Source organism: Lipotes vexillifer, unplaced genomic scaffold, assembly GCF_000442215.2.
Source record: "Lipotes vexillifer unplaced genomic scaffold, Lipotes_vexillifer_v1.1 scaffold1335, whole genome shotgun sequence".
In the NCBI taxonomy this organism is placed as follows: Eukaryota; Metazoa; Chordata; class Mammalia; order Artiodactyla; family Lipotidae; genus Lipotes; species Lipotes vexillifer.
The window spans coordinates 67,692-89,946 of NW_006770293.1; the positions used below are offsets into that span (position 1 = coordinate 67,692).

The window sequence follows — 22,255 nt, forward strand, 5'->3', positions numbered from 1 at the left end:
AGGAAGGAACTACACAATTATTTTATCCCCAAAGGAATGCCAGTTCTTAACAAAATAAATAAAATGAAAGATTTACTATGGACTTTTAACCTAAAGATGAAGCACATACAGTTAGACGATAATAGCAAACAGTTCATGCAACTATGTAAATAAGAAAGGAAAGCAATATTGCACTAAAAGGGGAACCTTGCAGGACTAATCCACCTCTTTCATTGACTCAATGTAACCAGCCATTTCCTGTATGCATTGGCAAACCTGGCCTGCTCCACGTTCCGGCAGGTGGACAATACTTGATCGATGAACCTGTGCTCCATTTCCAGGCCCAGGGAGTCTGGAGCAGGGGTCCGCTTCAGGCGTTTGGTTTCCTGGGAATAGCCTTGCTTGCTAGAGTCAATGAGTCCATCCACCTCCATTGCCTGAGATGTATGCGGTCCTTCTGGGATGAGGTGCAAGTCACTCAAAGTCCCCCCTGGGCTGTCTGCAGGTGACAACTGGACCACGCTGTGAGGAAACCTACCATTTAAGTGATGCTGAAGGTAGAAAACATGCCGCCTGTGAAAGAGGAGGGTAAGGAAGAGAATAGAAAAAGAAAAATCACATCACAAAGTCAAGCTTTTCAGAAAAGACAAAAAATTCGATAATCTTAAAACACATAGTACTCAGTTCAGTGCCCCCTTCGTAACCCAGACCTATCTGGGGGAAGGAGGAAGAATAGTTAAGATGTAGTCTCTGGGTATTTGGACAGAGCCTCACACACCCAGATTACTGGTTTGTGAGAAAGAATACTACCCCGAAGGTGTTTAAAAAAAATGGACTGAGATGATGACAATCACTTTGCGTTGTTACACCTGTTACTATAATATGAAACTAGAAATGGGTCTTAGCTCAATCTCTGTTATAAGTTAAAATATAACAAAACCAAAAATTAACCTCATTGATATCCTAAAAGACAAGTGATTTTCAGAAACAAGAGAATTAAATAGCTCCTCTAGAGGCTTAGCATATGGCCTCTATCCAATACTTTCTTTAATAAGAACAGAACTGCTGTGGTTGGACTTACTATCTTAGAAACCCTCTGAATTCTCCCCTAAATCCAGCACTATAGTCTTATTAAACACCAACATGCAGTAGGGATGTGCTGGGCTCTGAGAAAAGTATGTTAAAAGACACAGTTCCTGTTCTTCCTCTAAGGAGAGTTCTCCTGCCTTTAGAATCATCTGGAGTTATTTGTTAAAAATGAAGATCCATGTGCCTAATTTCCAAAAATTGTGACTCAAAGGGGTGCACATCTCTGTACGAAATAAGGTAAACTACCTTAGGTAGTTTCTAGGTTGTTATACTTCATCATTCATATTAATAACTCTAAGCCCTTAAAAGAGAATTCTATTCATTTTCCCAGCTTATCTGGGAGCAGACAAAGGAGCATATAACACCCATTTTACAAAGGACAAACCTTAAAAGGGCTGATAAGCTGCATAAGGGCACTGAATCAGTAGAAAATATAATTCATTCCTGTAATATACAGGTCATCCCAACTGTCTCTTCTCCCCACTCCAAACTCCAATTAATCTTTATATAAACAAATAAAGTTTCTGTTCTAATGATCTAGCTCTCTCTCAAACACAAATAGAATTTTTAATATTCTTTGAGTCTTGCTATTAATGTGTCTAAATATAAAACAGCAATAAAAAAATCTGTAACAGCAAAACATACAAGTCAAGATCTATCTTCTCTCCTAAAAATGTGTAATAAAAATGTTTTGTTTTTAAGGGAAAAAGAAAATTCTGTATTTATGAAGATGCCAAAGAGGGGGACTGCCTTCCATCTTCTAATATATCTTCCAACTATATTTCGACTGGAAAAAGGGAACAAATCACATTTAACTTAAAAAATACACAAATATTTAAAATGCCTACCTCCTGCCTAACACAGGCAACTCTTTTGTCTACAAACAGAATCCTGTAACTTGAAGTAAAATCTGTAGATATAATGCCAGAGATGCCTCCAACTAAATGATAATCCAAAATAAATCAATCGGGGGTTCCCATACCTGGATTTCATTTCAACATGAAAAGTACAGTCAAAGGTTCTTAAAACTCAAGTTATGAGGTTGCTAACCCTCTTTCACTCCTTCCTAATAATCCTGATTCACTCCCAAAGTAGATTTTACTTTAAAAAAGCAAAAAGTGTCAAGAGATTATACTTAAGGTAAATTAATCTGCAGGCCATCACGGTTGGGAAGAACAATAAAAATGTCTAACTATTCTCAGGGTCTAATCAATGGTCTCAGCCCTGACTGTGCATCAAATTTACCTGTCAGGGTTTTTTCTTTATATTTTAAAAAACAGATGGCAGCACTCTATCCCAGATATGCTAAGTATCAGGATCTCCAAGGAGGGAGTCCAGAAACTTTCTTTAGTTTGAAAGTAACACACCTTATTCTGTGGCACAGTCAAGGATGAACGCCACCATCTTGAGCCGTTGGCAAAGATCTGTGTGAGGAACTTCATATTGATCATGATCATGAGGAGGAGTACATGGTAACACAAACTCCTCTCAAGCACTCAGGCAAAGTTCCACAATCAGATTACCATATTTACCCAAGTAGGCACGAGTCAGATGTAAGACCTTCTGTAGCTCTCATAAGGACACACACAGTTTTATGCAGGAAATAGATCTTCCTTTCTCTTACCTATGACACCAAAGGGTTTCATGTCCTGGGTAGGAATCAATAAGATCAGTGCTGAATTCAACTTCTTCTTCTAGAAGATGGGGAAGATTTATCCTTGATTCCTCTGCTGAAGCCACTGCTTCTTCACCTTTTGGAAGAACTATAGCTGGCTCACTTCTCAACGTATTTTGCTCCAATACAGAACCATCTGTCACAGTTTGGCTAACCAAAGACTTTAATAAAAACTGGCGGTAGTGAAATCCACTGTGGTCTGAAACATGCATGGACGCCCAGTGTTTAGTAGAAGATAGTTCATCAAGAAGAATCTTGGAGGAAGAAAAAAGGGAAGTGAAATGAGGAATTGCCAAAGGTTTTACTTTCTCCATTAATGCTTTGGATTTCTCTTCCGATTTGTATATAATGCCCAACACAGTGTTGTCATTTAGTGGAAGCCTGCACTTAGTGGAAGCTCAGTAAATTCTAATTTTCCCTTTCTTTTATAAAGTAATTGATTTCTTTTTTCTTTTTTTTTTTTTACTGTCACAGAATTTACGGACCTTTCCCTAGACTTTGATCACATTCTGATTGGCACACACATAGAAAAGACAGATTCTAAAATAATGATAGACATTTGGGTGTTCATTTTCAAGTAATGCTTATATTGAAGGAAAAATATAAATTCAGAGATCACTTTGATGGAAACTTTCTTTTGCATTTAATGAAGCTGTATTATACCTAACTTACTATTTGTTCAACAATAGACTCAATGTAATTATTTCTTCTTCACTGTAAGTGTCATCAGGGCAGGGACCATGTCTGTTTTGTTCACTACTTAATTCTAAGGGTTTACTACAAAAACATGATGCAAGAATAACAGGAATTTTCAAGTGCTCATGACTTTCACTATCTGTCTCACTTACTTAACATCAATGATAAATGGCTTTTTTAAGTAGGTAAGACAAAATTCAGCAGTGAATTCTTTAAATCTGCAGACTAAAGAATTTCAAATGGAATGATAAAAAGAAAAGCAGCATTTATGAAAAGTAAGAGTGGGATTGCTGGATCATACGGTAGTTCTATTTTTAGTTCCTTGAGGAACCTCCATACTGTTTTCCATAGTGTCTGCACCAATGTATATCCCCACCAACAGTGTACTAGGGTTCCCTTTTTCCTACATCCTTGCCGACATTTGTTATTTTTGATGATAAACTTTTTGATGACAGCCACTCTGAGAGGAGTGAGGTTGTTTTGATTTGCCTATCTCTGATGATTATAATTTCAAAACATTTTCATCATCTCCAAAACAACCCCTATTCCTATTAGGAGTCCTCTAATTCCCCATTCCCCCTATCCTCTGGCACCCACTAATCTGCTTTGCTTATTCTGAATATGTCATATAAATGGAATACTACTTTCAATCAGCATATTGTTTTCAAGGTTCACCATGTTATATACTATTTATCAGAACTTCATTCCTTTTTTATGGCTGAATAACAGACCACTGTATGGATATACCATATTTTGTTTTTCTATTCCTCAGATACTGGACATTTGGGGTATTACTTTTTTTTTTTGGCTTTTATGGGTAATGCTGCTATGAACATTCTCATACACGCTTTGGTATGAATATATGTTTTCGATATTTTTGGATATATACCTAGCAGTGGAATTGCAGGGTCATACATGGTGTTTCTATGTTTAATTTTTTGAGGAAATGCCAAACTTTTCCCCAGTGGCTGCACTGTTTCACATTCCTACCACCAATGTATAAGGGTTCCAATTTCTCTACATCCTTGTCAACAATTGTATTGTCTTTTTTATTTTAGTCATCCTAGTTGTGTGAAATGGTACCTCACTGTGGTTTGATTGGCATTTCCCCAGTGGTTAATGATGTTGAACATCTTTTCATGTCTTTCTTGGTCATTTGTATATCTTTTTTGGAGAAATGACCCTATGTGCTTTTTCAGGTGACACATGGTATCAGCTTTCAATTGGCTAGTAGTAATGAACTCTGTTCAACTGTGACTATTTCCTTCCACCCCACCCTCAAATTAGACTATTTTAAAATTTTACTTCAGTATATGTCCACTGAAACACACAAACATTACAGGGAACAAAAAATAGAAAATTAAAACCTCTCATAATTCTACTCCCTAGCACTGGTAAACATTCTTTATTCTCTAACCTTTTTTTTCTGACTAGAAAATGCATGCTTATAGAAAATATAAGAAAATATATCTGTAACAGCACTGTGTTTGTGTGTATAAATATCTGTTGAGCACTTACAATATGCCAGGTACTGTTCTAAACACATTAAATATCATTCAATGCTAATAACATAAAAAAATTGTAGTAGGCCCATCTCTTATTTAGTTTTACATCCTTAACCTATAATTAACATTTTTCTTTAAATAATCTTCTAGAATATAATTTCTAGTAGCAATAAAATATTCCACTTTGTGATGGACTGTAATGTAACCAATCCCTTGTTACTAGAGGATTAGACTGTTTCCAGTTTTTCACTATTATAAACAGTATTTTTATATACCAAACTCCCATATTTAATATAACAGCCAGTGTTTATTGACCAAGTAGTATGAGCACTTGTGATAGTCACGTTATGTAGATTCTCCCACTTAATTTACGTCACTCAATGAGGTAGGAATTATCATCATCCCCAATTTACAGATGAGAAAACTGAAGGTTAGAGAGGCTAAGCAACGTTCTTAAGGCCACACAGCAAATTGGTGGGAGAGTCAAGATTCAAATTACGTCTGTATGACCACTGAGTGGAGCCTTTAATCACTATATCATACTGCACCTCCCATTTTTTCTTTAGGATGAATTCCTAGAAGCAGAACTGCTAGATTAGAGATAACACTTGGGGGGTAACGTCTGGTAAATGCTGCCATGTTGCCCTTTGGTAAGATTATACCAATTTCTACAATGCTTGTTTTTATACCCTTATCAATGCTGAATATCAGCACTTTAAAAAATCATTTTCAGTTTTCTAAGTAAAAAGATGCCACTCAATTCATATGTATTTTTAAGCTGCTCTAGACAACTGGTACTTTTGTGATTACTTCCTCTAACAGGCAAAGCATAGTACATGATCTCCTAGCTGGGCCCAATGGCTTACAAGAACAGAAAGGGGATTTTGTAAATTCAGCGCACTTCACTGAGAGTGAGAGACAGTGGCAGTGATGACAGGAAGAGTGCCAAGTCCCCCCAAGGGCAGAGGAGGGCAGACTGACAACATGTGAGGCTAGCAGTGGACCAGGGCAGATAAGTCAACACATTACTAACGAGTTGTCATCTTCAACAATGGATGGTCTCAAGGAACCAAGAATTTCACTTTGGCCTCATGTTTCTGATTTATGGGAATGCCACTTTAAAAGGTTCACATAAAGGCCGGAAAGTTTCCAAAGACCTCTCAGCTTACCTGGACTCTGCCTTCCTTTATCCTCAACCCTCCCCTTACCTCTTTCCACATCCCACAGGATACCAAGTTGTGGAGCGGAGATGACTGGTTTTAAAGCACTCCATATCCCTCACAACCCACCAGATAACTTGAATTCATTCCTCCAGACACCCCCACAGTGTAGCATCCCTCCCTCTGGCAGCTGTTTCCAATGAGCCCCATCTGGATGAGGAGCCATTTCTGTGATCCCACTGTACCCGGAGATTCCCTCAGTTCCTGCAAGTGTCACACTGCTTTGTAACTGTCGGTATGTGTTTCTTCAACTAGATTTTTCAATTTGTTGAGAGCAAGCTTTTTGTCTTTATGCCTCACCCAGTGTATACAACAGTGTCTGGGAATGATAGGGTTTCACTACTTTTTCATGAATGAATTGCACTAAGTTGATCTAGCAAATTCGTAGGCAAGTTTCATCTAAGTTTTCTATCTATGGGGAGCAGAGAAAGGAACTAAAATTTAGCGATCCTCTATTAGGTGCCCAGTACTTTATACACATTACCCCAAGTAATTCTCAGTAATCCACTGAGGCAGGCAGTAGAGACCCTATCTTACAGATGAAAACATTAAAGCCTTACTTTACACACACAGCTAATAGGGCCAGAATCTGAACTCAGGTTAATGTGATTCTGTCTTTTCTCTTTCCACTCCATTAGGTAGCCTCCCCTCCTGAAATGCAAAGCCATGTAAACTGGAGGGAAGGGCTTCTCTTCCAGAACTGTTTGCTTAAAATCCCTCAGAAGTGAAGGCTCTCCTATTTATCCTGGAGGAATCTCTGGCTAGGACACAGAGAGGGGAGAGGGGAGAGGGGACCTGAAGGGAGACGTAGGAAGCGGGTGGTGAGTAAAAATTAGAGAATGCTTCACTATTAATCTGAAAGCACCACATGAGACATTCTGACCCCTTTAAATTGTCTCAAGCCTGGGGAGCTTTTAGAATAGTACCCTAGATTCTTAAGGCACTGATACCACAAGAAGTGGAAAAAAAAATAGAGAAGCTGTAGTATGTAAGAAGGAACACAAGGATACCTGGCTCTCATTCTGATGAATAATAAATGATACAACCGTGGCTAAGTCCAAGCCATTAAAATTCTATGGAAACTTCCATCTCCTCATTTCTAAACTAAAAGGATTAGGCTGTGACAGTTCTCAACCTGGCTCTGCATCCAAATAACCCCCTGAGCCTGCGAAAAATACTGATCTCTAAATCCTACTTTCATTTCAATTCAGTAGGCCTGGGGTGGGACACAGGAATTCTCAGGTAATTTACAGGCTCAGCCAAGTTTGGGAACACCTGGGTGAGATCCTCTGTTCCCTCCCCAGCAGAGGAGATTGTGAAAAGGCAGCGAGCTGATTTAGCACTTTAAGTCACAAAACAAAAGACTACCAAGAAAGAACAATTTCAGTTCTATAAGGTTTAATAATCTCTTCCTGTTTCAGGGCAAAATGAGTTATGCTCAGTCTTCCTTACTGCTTAAACCTGCTTTGTTCTACCAATGGACTAGCCTTAAGAGTGTCAAAACCATGCTGGTTTTGAATGCAAACTTTTAAAAAAAAATTACCAGGAGTTCTCGGGAGGTATCAGCTCTTACAATCCTCTCCGGCCTACTGGGTCATTAGTTCCTCTACTTCTCTCTTTTAAAGCTCCTCTGAGAAGGAACTACTATATACTACCAGAAGATTTAAATGGCAGGCAGGGAGTATGCCTAGGGACATAGAATACAGCCCTACCTTGACATCTAGCTTGGCCAGGTGCTGTAAAACCCAGATGCGATGGGACCAGGCATTATAGTTGCTTGGGTATCTCCCTGCTGCTTCACCACAGACCTCCATCTCTTCTCGTATTAGTTGCTGTGTCCTTTCTGCAGGAATTATTCCCAAGTTCCCTTTGGTCACAAAGGAAGGCAAGGAGGTTTCCTGAATTAGCTGTTGTAGCACCCATCGCCTGTTAAGGTAACATGTGGGAAAGAAATGAGGAAAGAAAATAAACCACAGAGGGAAACAACCAGAGTTTTCTTTATTCTCAATTTAATTTCCATTCATAGACAATGCAAAATAATGCCCAGTTTTCAAACTTCTTTTTTGGGGGGGGGGTTGTTTTGTTGTTTTTGTTTTTAAAGACATAATTAATTTGAGCAGCACGGATATGGGTGGTGGCGGGGAATAAAGGACAAAGATTAAACAAAAAGCTTTCCAAAATGTTAACATTTGTCAAAAAGAGAATGTCATCAGTTCCAAAATGACAACTTCAAAACTTCATTTGGCCAGGAAATGTAAAGGCAACGGGTGTGTGCGTGTGTGTGTGTGGTGGTACTGTGTGTGTGGGAGGGGGTGATATTAATTAATGGCTGGTAAATACTCAAGAGGAACATAGTTCACTTTTATTTATTTATTTATTAAGATTTTTTTTTTGATGTGGACCATTTCTGAAGTCTTTATTGGATTTGTTACAATATTGCTTCTGTTTTATGTTTTGGTTTTTTGGCCGGTGAGGCATGTGGGATCTTAGTTCCCTGACCAGGGATTGAACCTGCATCCCCTGCATTGGAAGGAGAAGTCTTAACCACTGGGATACCAGGGAAGTCCCGGTTCACTTTTCATTATATGTGCATGCCTCATCCTACGTGTATTTGTTTGTTTGCAAACAAGAAGCTGTATTAAGCTTTCATGAAGCAAAATTTCTATATTATAGCACAGAATCTGGAAGGAAACAAATACAATATGATTAGTTAAACCACCAAGGAGGTTTTAAAATGTCTTTATCCACAGATTTTCCCCTTGTCTATTTAAGATTTTCACTAGCATACATTTAAATGAAAAGCACTAAAAAAGTGTCTCTAACCACTTAATGTCTTCAGGTTTTACAAATATTTTCTCATAAGAAAGCATTCTTTTTAGATTAAAAATTTCCAACCCAGGGTACAGAAAATTGAGTAAGAAAACTCATTTTGTCATATTCAAATAACAGAAGTTATTTTTAACAACCAAAACTTGCTTTATAAAATAATAAGCCAATAAATTGATGGCTGCATATTTAATAACTCCCTTCCCCTGCCACCATCCCTTTCCTATCTATGCACACAATCATATATCTCTCTGTGGTCTGCTATCCTTATTTCTAGTAGGAAGAAAATACAGCTAACTATATCATTTGGAAGTCGCTGCTCTGCAAGGCTAGCCAAAGGCAACATTACAGTTAAGATACCTTAAACTGACTTTAAGATCCTAAAAATACTCAGGATGTAAAAAAAGTTATAAGGGGCTTAAGAACAGATTTCTTCAGAGATTCTCCTCACTGACCCCAACCAGTAAGCCTACACCATCTCATTTTAGTCAAAAGAGAGTAGTTACATGGGATCCAAGAGTAGGATGCTTCCAGATAGCCAGGATTTTGAAAAGAGTTCTTACATGCACTTTAGATATCTGCTTCAGGCCTTTAACCTAAAAATATTCTTTGCATTTATGGTCTTAGCAACTCTAGTTCAGCCCACACACCATTCACCTCAGTTGCCCTTATTTGGTTAATTTTCATAACCATAACCATCACCACCACCATCTTTACCAGGAACACACTTGAATGAATTAAATCCAAGTTTAATAAAACTCAAGTTGCTCATTACAGTTGAATATCTAAATGCAATTTCCATGATTGCTTCAGATAGTTAATAATAATAGCTAAAACTTACTGAGTACTTCATATATGCCAGGCACTATGGTAGTGTTTACATGCATTATCTGATGTAAACTCAACCATTTACTCTGAGATAGGTATAATTATTATTCCCATTTTGCAAATGATAAAACCAAAGCTTGAAGAGGTTAAACAATTTCTGAAGATCACATAAAGTGATGGCATCTAGACTTAAATGTAGATATAATTTGACTTTAGAATTCATACTCTGAATCACTGTGTGACCTGCTTCACATTCTGTGTTTGTTTTTTTTTTCTCCAGGCATTCTAAATTCTAAGTAAGAATCCTATGGTGTAAATTAACCAAACCTGTGAATCCATGTTTCTGGACTCTTTGGAAACTTAGTTAAGGCCAGTTTTCCTAGATGTAAGTCCTTAATTGGATTTAAAGTGCCAGAGAGGATCAGCTCTTTTCTGTAAAAGAAAAATAAAAAGAACCATTACTTTGCCTTTCTACAGAAACATACTGCATGACTATCAATATAACCTCATTGTGAAGCAAATTTCCAAGAATAAAAAAAAGAAAACGTAAAACTCTCATAAATGTCACACAGTAATCAAGACTGTATTCTCATAATCTTGAAATAACAAATTAAAAAACAGAAACAGAAGCTCTTAAATCAACAGTGGAACTTTAGTTATCTATTTGGTAGAAGGCAAAGGGGTTTTCTGGCTTGCATCATTTCCAAAACTTACAAGGCCTGACTTCAGTACCTGTAGGGCAAATCCAATACAAGTCAAGAATTGTAGCTTCCTAAGTAGGACTTGATATGGTCTAATTTGTTACCAAAAAACACACATACAGCAACACACTGGACTGAGATGTAGGAAAAAAATCGTTCATTCAATAACTACCCTAACAAAATTATTATTATTATTTTTGGATTTTCTCTTCTACCTTTCCTCATATGCATATGTATTTTAAAATATAATTTTATATTCTGCTCTTAAATCTTAAGAATTACCCCACAGTTCTATATAATCTTTAAAATGAACATTTTAAATGGTCAAATAGTTTTCATTCAGTAGCTATCCTGTAATTTAATGACCTTTCCCCCTGTAATTAGACATTTTAGGTTGCTTCCAAGTTTTTGCTATTCTAAAAGAATTCTGAAACAAAAATCTTTGTGCTTATAACTTCTTTTGTTTGTACTACTACTTAGGATAAGTTTCCAAAAGACATATTACCAGGTGAAATACTTGGATGGCTCTTGATACACTAGACCATTCCTTTTTGAAATATAAACAAAAGTAAAAGGAATATGAGCTTTTTGTTGTTGTTTTAAAACTGTTCAAAGCTTCAGTGCAATTATAAACTATGTCACGCAAGAGAGTTCCACCTATTTCTCAGGTTACTCTAATTTAAGTTTAGATTGAATTTCTCAGGTAAGTTTTTAATAATAAGCTCTGATATTACTGATTACACTCCTATTTTTCAATTTATCTACTGTTTTATAATAAAATTAGGTCACTTGCTAGTTTTTATTAACTTTAAAATGTCTTTCCTGTGGTAGGGCTGATCATTCATTTACTTTAGAGATGTTAATCTCAACAAAACCAGAGCCCAGCTCATATGTCTCAACTACTTAGATGGATTTAGTTCCTAAATACCACAATACATTTTCTTTCCAACAGCAATGTACTATTTCTAAAATTTTATTTGATAAGGAAAATAAATTCCTTTTTAATGAAAATACTATATAGTGATAATAAATACTTGCATTTTACAATCAATTTTATTTCAGATCAGTAACTTCACTCTGTAAAATAATCTGAAGTGATACCAAGGTTTACGGCTGCTTTAAAAAATGATTTATTGACTATTTTCTTTCAATGTGCAGGAAATCTATGTCATTAAAAGAATATTTTAATGCAACAGCCAGTAATTTCTGCAGTTCTAGATCCCTTCTCTTCCGAAATCAGTAACATTTTGTTCATACATACCTGTAGTGTAAAAGAAAGCAAAATATTGCTCTATGTAATTTAAACTACTTTGTAGAGCACTTGTTTCTCAGAGTAGGGTCCCCAACTGCAACATCATCATCATTTGGAACTTGTGAGAAATATAGATTCTTAAGTCTCACCCCAGACCCACTGGATCAAAAACTCCAGTGGGGCAAAGCAATGTGTTTTAACAAGCCCTCCAGGACACACTAGAGTTTAAAAACCACTACTGTAGAGAACTTATTGTATTAAGCCAAATTTTCATTTACTAAATTTAAAACCTCTCCTTATTTACAACTGCCTACCTATATTCCCATACATGTCTATATATAAGGGGAATTAAAATTTTCTTCAGAAAAGAGGAAGTTACCTTACAACTGAATCTTTACAAAGTTTCTTAAATAAGGGACATCTCTTAATCTCTTTATTTTGAACAACAAAGTCATATTTGTGAAGATATCTTAGTCTGAAACAACCTCAATCAATGGTATATAGGGATGCTTAAAAAGATCGTCTGATAGAATCATTAAAAAAGGTAGCAAAATTTTACTATCAATTTAATAAACATTCCTGGGAAAGGACTGAACATTGCAGGCACTGGATCATTATAAAGCAAGTTTTCAAAAGATCACTTGAAAAAGAAATATGGTAAGTGGTTAAGTTATGGCTATCATATAACCTAGAGATCCAACAAAAAACCACCTGCTTTAATATATTCAAGTAGGAATCTCGTCTGAGATAAAACTTCCAGTCACACATGGATATGGAAAGTGCTGTATCTAAAACAACTAAAATGTAAGTAAACACGATGTGCTCTGGAAAACTATGCTAGATAACTCAAAAAATAGTTCTCGTGATGACAAAAAGTCACTGATGTCAATAAGCCATGTGAGGAGTTTGAACTAATGAAATGTGAGAGCAAAATGAAGAATTTATAAATTAAAATATTTCAGGTAACATGTTATTTTAAAGGTGTGTAACTAAATTGAAAAATTAAATATCCTAAGAAGAAATTTTCTTATTTCATGTACTTACCTTAAAGTTTACATATTGATATTAGCCTAAAAAAATCTCTTTTTTTTGGATTGTTATTGAGGAAATGGAGTATTGTCTTAAATTTGAGGTGACTTTATTTTCTGGCATACTGAATAAGCTGGGCTTCTATATTCATCCTAAAAGCCTTAGGTGGTCCACTGCTAACAGATGAAGAAGGCATGAAGTGAGGGTCATCAAATAAATATGGAAAAAACTAATTAGGAAAGGACAAGGCAGCTGTGTCATTTGGGATAGAGAGCAGGGTGGTAAGAAACAGTGCTATGCTACACATGCAACCTTGTTATGGGATTAAATTATGTGAGGGCTGACTTTTTTAAAATGTGGGCGAAGGGAGGAGACTGAAGAAGTTTTAAGAAATAATAAAAAGTAGAATGATAAAAAGGAATGAGGTTTCTCACATAGCAGATTTTTCAAACAATAAAAGTTACTCCTTTAAAATTTTTGCTACACATTTCATTTACTAATTAAACAGTATATGAAAAACCTCACTACTTTCCCTTGAAGACTAGTTCATCATTATGAAAATCAGCTAGTGTTGGTTAAAACACACCCACAGGAGCCTCCAGGCTACTACATAGTACTTAGTACTACTACTAAGGTTAAGTAGTGTGTTTTCTTTCTCTATATGAGTTCCTGTGCTTTTATATTTCTGCAAAATTTATCTTATTTTATAAAGTTTTTATGTCTTCTCTAACATCTCAAACTATGGCTTCTCTCTGCTGTCACTCTATCCAAAATTTGTAGGAGACCAGGGGCCATGTGTATCATGTCCATGGCTAAATCTCAACTAGTTAGCCTCAGTACTTGGCATATAGTAAATACTGAATAAACATATGCCACCGTTTTCACCCCTTAATCTTCAGTTATTTTGTGTGAAATAACAATAATGATAATAATAAAAGTCATCCTCATAAAAACTACCGTTTATTGAACACTTCTCCTGAATCAGGCAGTGTGTTAAGTGAATTACATATATTTTCTACTTCAATTCTCACAAAGATCCTGTATTATGTTAAATAATATGAAACTGCCAATATTCAATTTTTTGTTGTTTTTTTTAAAATAAACCTTTAATTTTAGTATTGTTTTAAATTTACAGAAAAGTTCTTAAGAATAGTACAGAGAATTTCTGTATGGCCTGTACCCAGTTTCTCTTATTATTAACATCTTATATTATTATGGTACATTTATCACAACTGATGAAGCACTGATAGATTACTATTGGAAGTCCATACTTTATTCAGAATCACTTCGTTTTTACCAAACGTTCTTTTTGTATATCAGGGTCCCACCAGGATATCACATTATATTTGGTTGTTATATCTCTGTAGGCTCCTCTCGGTCCCTTAGATATACCTTGTTTTTGGTGGCCTTGACAGTTGTGAGAGTACTTATTGGGTATTTTGTATATTTTTCTCATGGTTAGACTAGAGTTATGGGTTTTGAGGGAACCACAGAGGCAAAGTGCCATTTTCATCATATATCATGGGTACATAATATCAGCATGACTTGTCACTGTTTATGTTGACCTTGAATACCTGGCTTAGGCAGTATACGCTAGATTCCTCCACTGTACTTTTTGGGAAAAGGTTACACTTTAAGGAGTGAAGATATACACTCCATCTCTTTGAGGGGAGTTACCTAGATAAATTATTTGGAATTTTTCTGTATGGGAGAGTTGTCTATTATCTCTTATTTGTTTTTGTATTTGAGCATTTCTTTTATCAGTATGGACTTATGGATATCCATTTTCTACTTTAGGGTATAATCCAATACTATGTTAATTTATTGTTCAAACTGTTCCAGCTTTGGCCAATGGAAGCACTTCCTTACTTTCTGTCTCTCAAAGATGTTCCAGGCTCATTTGGTGTATTTCCCGGCTTGGTCCTAGAATCAGCCATTTCTCCAAAAAGCCCAGCTCCTTTTATTAGAGAATGGTGTTAGAAACCAGGATTTGAAAGTTTGGATTTAATCATTTCTGATTTACAAAAAGAACAATTTTATATGGTACAACCCAATGTTACCTCAGTTTTACAGATGAGGAAACAAAAGCTGGGAGAGATTCAGTAACCTGCTCCAAGCTCAAAGTGTCTGAACCAAACATCAAATCTGCATAAAGTAAAGTTACCAATTAAATTTAAATCAATCTTTACTTTGAGTAAAGAATATGAATCATTGGAGCTTGGTGTCAGCTCTTCTAGCTGCTCAAAGATGTTTTGCTTACTCTATGTTCACAGACTGAGGGAAAAATAGGACATTATTATGAAGTCAACCTCTTTCATCAATTAATTCACCAATTTTCAAAGCAAATTCAAAGCAAAAAAAAAAAAAGTACCAGTCAGTCATTTTTTTTCTACAATCAGCTGGGTTTTTAAACTATATGCATCACATACTATAATCACAGATCAGCTCAAAAACTTATTCTTGCCCTTGTTTTTCTTCCTAAGACTGCGACACCTATAAAGTGAACTACTGGTATGTTACAACATCTTTTAGCAGTTTATAAAATACAGCCAAAGATCATTCAACAATTCCCAAAGTTACTGCAGAAGAAATGTACCAACAATTAAACATAAAATGTTGAGTATTCGATTTGTGAGAACTTACAGCATTAGATGTTTATTTCCAAAGTTGTTTGCTTTTTGCTCAAAATGTACTCATGACTCTGTCTTTATATGTCAATCTTACCAATACAAATTAAAATTTACTAGAACACATATCTACAATGGGTTTCTTAAAAATCAAGATTTCCTTTCTACTCATCTAGCACAAAACTTACTAAATCATCTTACTAGAATAGCTTCAAGATTAGCTATTAACATCACTGAAGTCAGATTTACGGAGCAATTTCCCTTCATAAGACCAAACCACACACAATCAAAACACAGTTTCAACAGAATCATTAAAAAAAAAATCACCTAATTCAGATTTTTTTTTTTTTTTTTTTTGAGCGGTACACGGGCCTCTCACTGTTGTGGCCTCTCCCGTTGCGGAGCACAGGCTCCGGACGCGCAGGCTCAGCAGCTATGGCTCATGGGCCCAGCCGCTCTGCGGCATGTGGGATCTTCCCAGACCAGAGCACGAACCCGCGTCCCCTGCATCGGCAGGCGGACTCTCAACCACTGCGCCACCAGGGAAGCCCTAATTCAGATCTTTTATTTCACAGATATGGAAACTAAAACTCCTGAGAAGTTAAAGGTCTTGTCCAAGGCAACTGCTAGTTAACTGATGAAACAGGACTAAGATTCATATATCTTAAGAACTAGGTTCTCTCTTCACCACTAAACTGCCGTATAGAATATACCATGAATTATATGTGTTTGTGTATATACATTATGCTAGTAAGAATCTTTTTTTGTGGGAGGATTTAAATTCCTCTGTAATGATGAGGAATCTGTGAACATAAATAAAAATGGTACTCCCACTTCTCTATTACGCTCATTTCTTTTTTACTGAATTTAATTATTTTCAGTGCCCAGTCTGCAAACTGAGTATCTATTGTATACCAGGCACTAAAGTGTTAGAGGCTAGGGAAACAAGGAAAAAAAAAAAAGACATGGTCTCTACCCTTAAGAAAGCGCTCAGTTTTAAGTTTATAGTACCTTCCTAAAAGTCTCCTTTGTTGATTCTTCCTCATCTCGCAAACTCTAGAACAGCGCTGTCCAATAGAAATATAATGTGAGTCATACATGTGAGCCATATATGTAATTAAAAATTTTCTAACAGCTACATTAAAAACAAGTACAAAGTAATATATTGTATTTAATTAATATAACCAAAATATAATTTCAACATGTAATCAATATAAAAATTACTAATAAGAAAGATATTTTACTTCTGGGGGTACGCAGTCTTCAAAATCTGATGTGTAGTTTACACTTACAGCACATCTCAACGGAGACTAGTCATATCTCAAGGGCTCAATAGCCACTTGTGGCTAATGGCTACTATACTGAACTGTGCAGCTCTGGAAACCTGTAGTGTCCCAGTGCTTAGTCTTTGGACTGGTTCTCTTCTAATATCTATACCCACTACTTTGGATATCTCAAACAATCTCATGGCTTTAAATACCATACATTTTCCAGTGATTCCCAAATTATATCTGGCCTAGAACTCTTGCCTGAACTTTAGATTCATACACAACTGCTTGGACACAAACCTATCATGTCCCAAACTGAACTCTTGACTTCCAACCAGCACCTGCCCCCTCACGCACTTAAATCTGCTCCTCTTCCAGACATCCCTATTTCAGTAAATAGCAACTCCAACCTTTCAGTTGCTCAGGCCAAAAACCAGAGTCAATCTTGACCTTCTTCATTCTCTCACATCCAATTTATCATCTGTGTCTTTAAAATCAGTTTATTAAATACAGTCAAAGCTTACATAGTTTATAAAATACAGTGAGAATCTTACCTGCTTCACACCACTTCTAGTGCTGAGCTTTACCTACCTCAGTCACCATCATCACTCACCTTAACTATTGCAACCACTTCTTAACTTCCTAACCACTCCCTGCACTCCTACAGTCTACTTTCCACACAGGAACCAGAGTTTTAAAACATAAGATATTGTCCCTCCTAACCTTGAAAACCTTCAATGACTTTCTATCTCACCCCAAGTAAAAGTCAAAATTTCTTATTGCTGTCTTATTGACAGCAGCTTATGAAGATCTACAAAGCCCAGTGAGATCTGGCCCATCACTCTCTGGCCTCATCTCCTGTTACTCTCTCCCTCATTCATGCTACTCCAGCTACCCTGGCTCCCTTGCTGTTCCAGAATAACCAGGAACACTTCAGTCATGACTGAGGGCTTTTCCACTTGCTGTTCTCTCTACGTGGAATGTTCTTAGCCCAAAACTGACAGAGATTGATCCCTGGCTTCATGGCAGTCTTTGCTCAAATGTAGCGTATTAAAACTGCAATACCATTCCTTCCATTCTCTTACTGGTCTTCCCTACCTTCCTTTCCCTCTTTTTCTCCATAGGATTAAGCAACACTTGATGTACCATATATTTCACTTATTAATGTCCTTATTGCTTTTCTTCTTCTACTAGAATAAAAGTTCCATAAGGACAGAGATTTTTGTTTGTTTTGCTCATGGTTCTATTCCCAGTGCCTAGGACCTAGCATAGAGTATACAGTTAATCAATAAATATTTGATGAATGAATGAACAAATGTTGTCAAGTATTGTTTGGGTTAAATGAGATAACATATAAAGTTGTAGTATGGTCCCTGGAATAGAGTAGCCACTCATAAACATTAGTCTACTCCCGAACCACTGTGGAGCTTTCCATGAAAGAAAATCAGAATTCTAAAATTTGTAAATTTTTAAAGCCTTCTATCTCATTCTGTCCTTTCTCACTCTTTACTCTAAATATCTGATCATTATCAGCCAAAAGACAATTTAAAAAAATAATAGAGGTTACCTAAATTTAATAAAACTAGCTATAAATTTAAAATTCAGTGGGTATTACAAAACACTAACGTGGAATTAAAATTCACAGAAAATTGAAGTATTGTCTAAGTCATCTTTAAAGATAAAGAGCTATAATTTATGGCTCTTTCCTATAGGAAAGTTTAAATGAATCCACAATGTTCAACAGGACTTCACTTTTATTTATCTACAATTTGTATCCTGCTTTCCTCCAGGAAAATTTGTGTTAGTCTAAAGAACCACCAATTTTTAAAAACCATACATACTGTTTAAATGAAAATTTTAAGAAATGAACCTGGCCTGAATTTTAATATTTCTATAAAGTATTGTGTTTAAAGTGACAACAATCAGAATTAAAGAACTTAAGATACTAATAAGATGTGGTCCTTCTCTAAAATACTGAGTGCCAGAGACTTCAAATGATTTGCCCACAGAGGTCACAAGGTGACTAAACTAATAGTTTGTGACCCTGAATGCTCACTTTTACATTTTCTACTGCACTGCAGTGCTTCTCAAATATACTAACCAACACTTTACAATACAACCAATTATGCTGATTCCTTCTACCCCCCTAAAAAAGGAAGATAAAAGCATGTATCAAATGGTATACTGTAATTCAACATGAAAATTTATATTTCAGGCAAGAAGTTTAGGGAGAACAGACATAAACATGCAAAAAGGGGCAAAGTGTATATTAGAATTGTCATGGAGATATTATAGAGAAGAAATAAGTTTAAGATGCCATGAATATGTGATTTATATTTCACTTTTCAAAAAGCTAACAATTCATGGGGCTTATATGTCTTCAGACATTTGGGCCATTTCATTTTATCACTGATGAGAATGACGTACCTCACGTTCCACGCAGTGGTAAAGTCTGGGTTTAGAAGTAGCAGGGTGCATGTGACATCTATCAATTCTAAAATAAAGAGAAGTCATATTAAAAACAAACAGTCCTACCCTTGAAGGTGTGGCTTCTCTTTCTTTTAAGGTCCTCTTTATTTTATATATATATATCACATTATACTTATATCTCATGTCATAGTAATTTTAATGATAACTTTGTCCTAAGTTGTCAGAGACACAAAGATTATCCTCAGATACAAAGACATGAAGATTTTCTTCTACTTATGATAAGTATAACTTTTTAAAAGTTGACACAAACCACTTTACAATACGTCTATAAAGAATAATCAAACTAACCTATTCATTCTTTTAGTAGTTTTTGGCACAAAAAAAGAAACACAATTTCTCTACCACTGTTCATTTAATTTCACAAATATTTCAAGAATTGACTACGTGCAAATTTTCAAGAAGAAAATCACATATAATCCAACTTAGTTAACAATTCATTTACATTCCCCTGCAAAGATTATTTCTTACACACATTTTTACAGTTATAGCAATGATAAATGCACAATTTTGCTCTATGTTTTTCACTCAACATTATTACATATGCATTCTCCTATATTGCTACAGTATGCAATTTTTTTTTTTTTTTTTTTTTTTGCGGTACGCAGGCCTCTCACTGCTGTGGCCTCTCCCGTTGCGGAGCACAGGCTCCAGAAGCACAGGCCCAGTGGCCATGGTTCACGGGCCCAGCCGCTCCGCGGCATGTGGGAACTTCCCGGACCGGGGCACGAACCCGCCTCCCCTGCATCAGCAGGTGGACTCTCAACCACTGCGCCACCAGAGAAGCCCTACAGTATGCATTTTTAACAACTGCATAACAATCCTTCAGTTTAATATATTATCATTTATCTTCTTCTTTAGGCTGTTTCCTATTTTGTTTTTACTGTTATGGATACTACCACTACAAACATTTTTAAGCACACTTTTTGTCTCATAGATTATTTCCTGTGGATATTTTTCCAGGAGTAGAACTACTATGTCAAACAATACAAATATCAGTATGGCTCCCACTAAGCACTTCCAAATTGTTCCCCAAATGGACTGTACCTATTTACATCGCCAAGAGTAACATGAGTGTACTTATGTCCCTGTAACTTTGACCTATGTAAGTATATTTTTGAAAATGAATGTGGCAGATAGAAAAATTGTACTTTCTGTTTTAATTTACATCTTTAATTATAATTATTAATACAAACATTTTTGATTTTGTTTACTATTTTCTATTTTCATTGTATAGTCTATTCATATTCATTAGCTATGTATCTATCATGGTCTTGAATAAGCTCCATAAGCCTATATTTAATAAAACAAAGTCAGTAATATTTAGACATATAGTCTTCATTTTATTAAAACTGAAGAAAAGAATTTTAGGATTAAGATGATCAGCCTAGGGCATAAAACTAAATTACAGTAACCTCTACCAAGCTCATATTAAATGCTAAGCAAATAAAATAATAAAAAAAAACTGTTATAATTATTTGGCATTATTATGTATCAGGCACATTATTATTTTATTTACATTATTTCATTGAATTCTCACAATCATAATCCAAGTTATTTGGAAATGGACATCTAGAGAGTTCAAGGAATTTGCCCAGAGTCACCCAATCAGTATGTGCAATGACAGCATCTGACTGCTTTTAATAACTCAATTATACTGCAGTTGAAATGTCTGTCTACAATAAATAATTGGGACACTCTGTTTAAGTAAAAGATAAACTTTTAAAAACCTAAGAGTAAATACACATAAGTGCATCCCTATAGTCATCTTAAAATATTTTAGTGAACATGAAAATCAATTATTCAATTCTCAACCATCTCAATAAGAGATTAACATTTATTGTGAGCCTATGATTTCATTACTACTGAATATATTATAACATTTGATAAATGAGCAACAAAAGGTAGGATTAGCACACATTTATTTTTGAACTTTATCGTCCTCATTACAAGCATCATGAAATGTTTATATTACAAACATACTATATAATATCAATGTATATATTATATAATGTCAATATGTCTACAAAGAACAATCTAATAAACCTCTTCCTTCTTTTACTTTCAGTAGTTTTGGGCACTAATTTAACACTTACCAGGGAAATTAAATACAATTTTCTATACCATTATTCCTTTAATTCCAAAATATACCAAGTACTGACTATGTGCAGAGATTAAACTGGGCCCACAGAACTGAGAGAATGGATATTATGAGAAATGCAAGACCTGATCTTGCCTTCTAAAAGGTTAACCTTTAGTTGGAGAGAATATGTAAACAATTATAAGGCAAACTAAAATAATTGTGAAGTAGGAACATATACCACATTTTGGAGACCACCAAAGCAGCTGCAATTAATTCTTACTGGAGTACCCAGGGAAGACTATAAATGAGTAAGACAGTAAAGGGCACTACAGACTGTGGAAAAAAGTATGGGGAAAGGTAAAGAGGCAGGGAACTTCGCACACAGTATGCTCTCAAAAGATTATGGGTACCCTGAGCGTGACTAAAGCTGAGGGTGCTGGAGAAAGGTACCTGGAAAACAGAATCTGGTCCCATTGTCCTTGTCAGCCTGGCTTTCCATTACTTTCCCTTCATGTGCTACATTCCACCTGAACCAAACACCCCCCATTCCCTAAACATACTGCCCATCTGCCTACCTTTTCTTCTCTGGCTATAACTCAGATTTACCTGCTTCCTATTCTCTCTGCCAGAAATGTCCTCCTATCCCTGAATTTAAAAGGAAAAAAAAAGCATCTTTCTCTATAAAGGCCTTCCTGACCTACATGGTTGAAAGCAATCTATCATCTCTATGTTCTGTGTATATCTTACTTTGTTACTAAACTTATATAAATATTATCCTCTTGATGAGACTGTATATTTTTTGGATGCAGGTCCTCTCTAATACACCTTCAAGTTAGCCATTCATTCATCGAAGATGAAAAAATATGGCCTTTGCCCAAAAGAAATTCCAAGTCTGCCCACATCACAGAGAAGTGATAAGAGCACAGGCCTTAAAGCCGTTCTGCCTGGGTTCAAATCTCAACTTCTCCACTTACTGCCTACATAACTTAA

General features: G+C 35.8%; 1 protein-coding gene across 1 annotated transcript in view; it reads right to left on the reverse strand.

Annotated features, from left to right (window-relative positions):
• Window positions 1–209: 209 nt before the first annotated feature.
• The window catches only part of PTAR1 (protein prenyltransferase alpha subunit repeat containing 1), a 38,906-nt gene continuing 16,860 nt past the window's right edge, over window positions 210–22,255 (reverse strand). The window contains exons 3-8 of the mRNA XM_007446053.1: window positions 19,123–19,189; window positions 10,146–10,250; window positions 7,877–8,090; window positions 2,693–2,997; window positions 518–552; window positions 210–436 (exon numbers count right to left, since the gene is read on the reverse strand). Coding sequence (XP_007446115.1) covers window positions 210–436; window positions 518–552; window positions 2,693–2,997; window positions 7,877–8,090; window positions 10,146–10,250; window positions 19,123–19,189 — 953 coding nt within the window. The remainder of the gene's footprint in view (window positions 437–517; window positions 553–2,692; window positions 2,998–7,876; window positions 8,091–10,145; window positions 10,251–19,122; window positions 19,190–22,255) is intronic.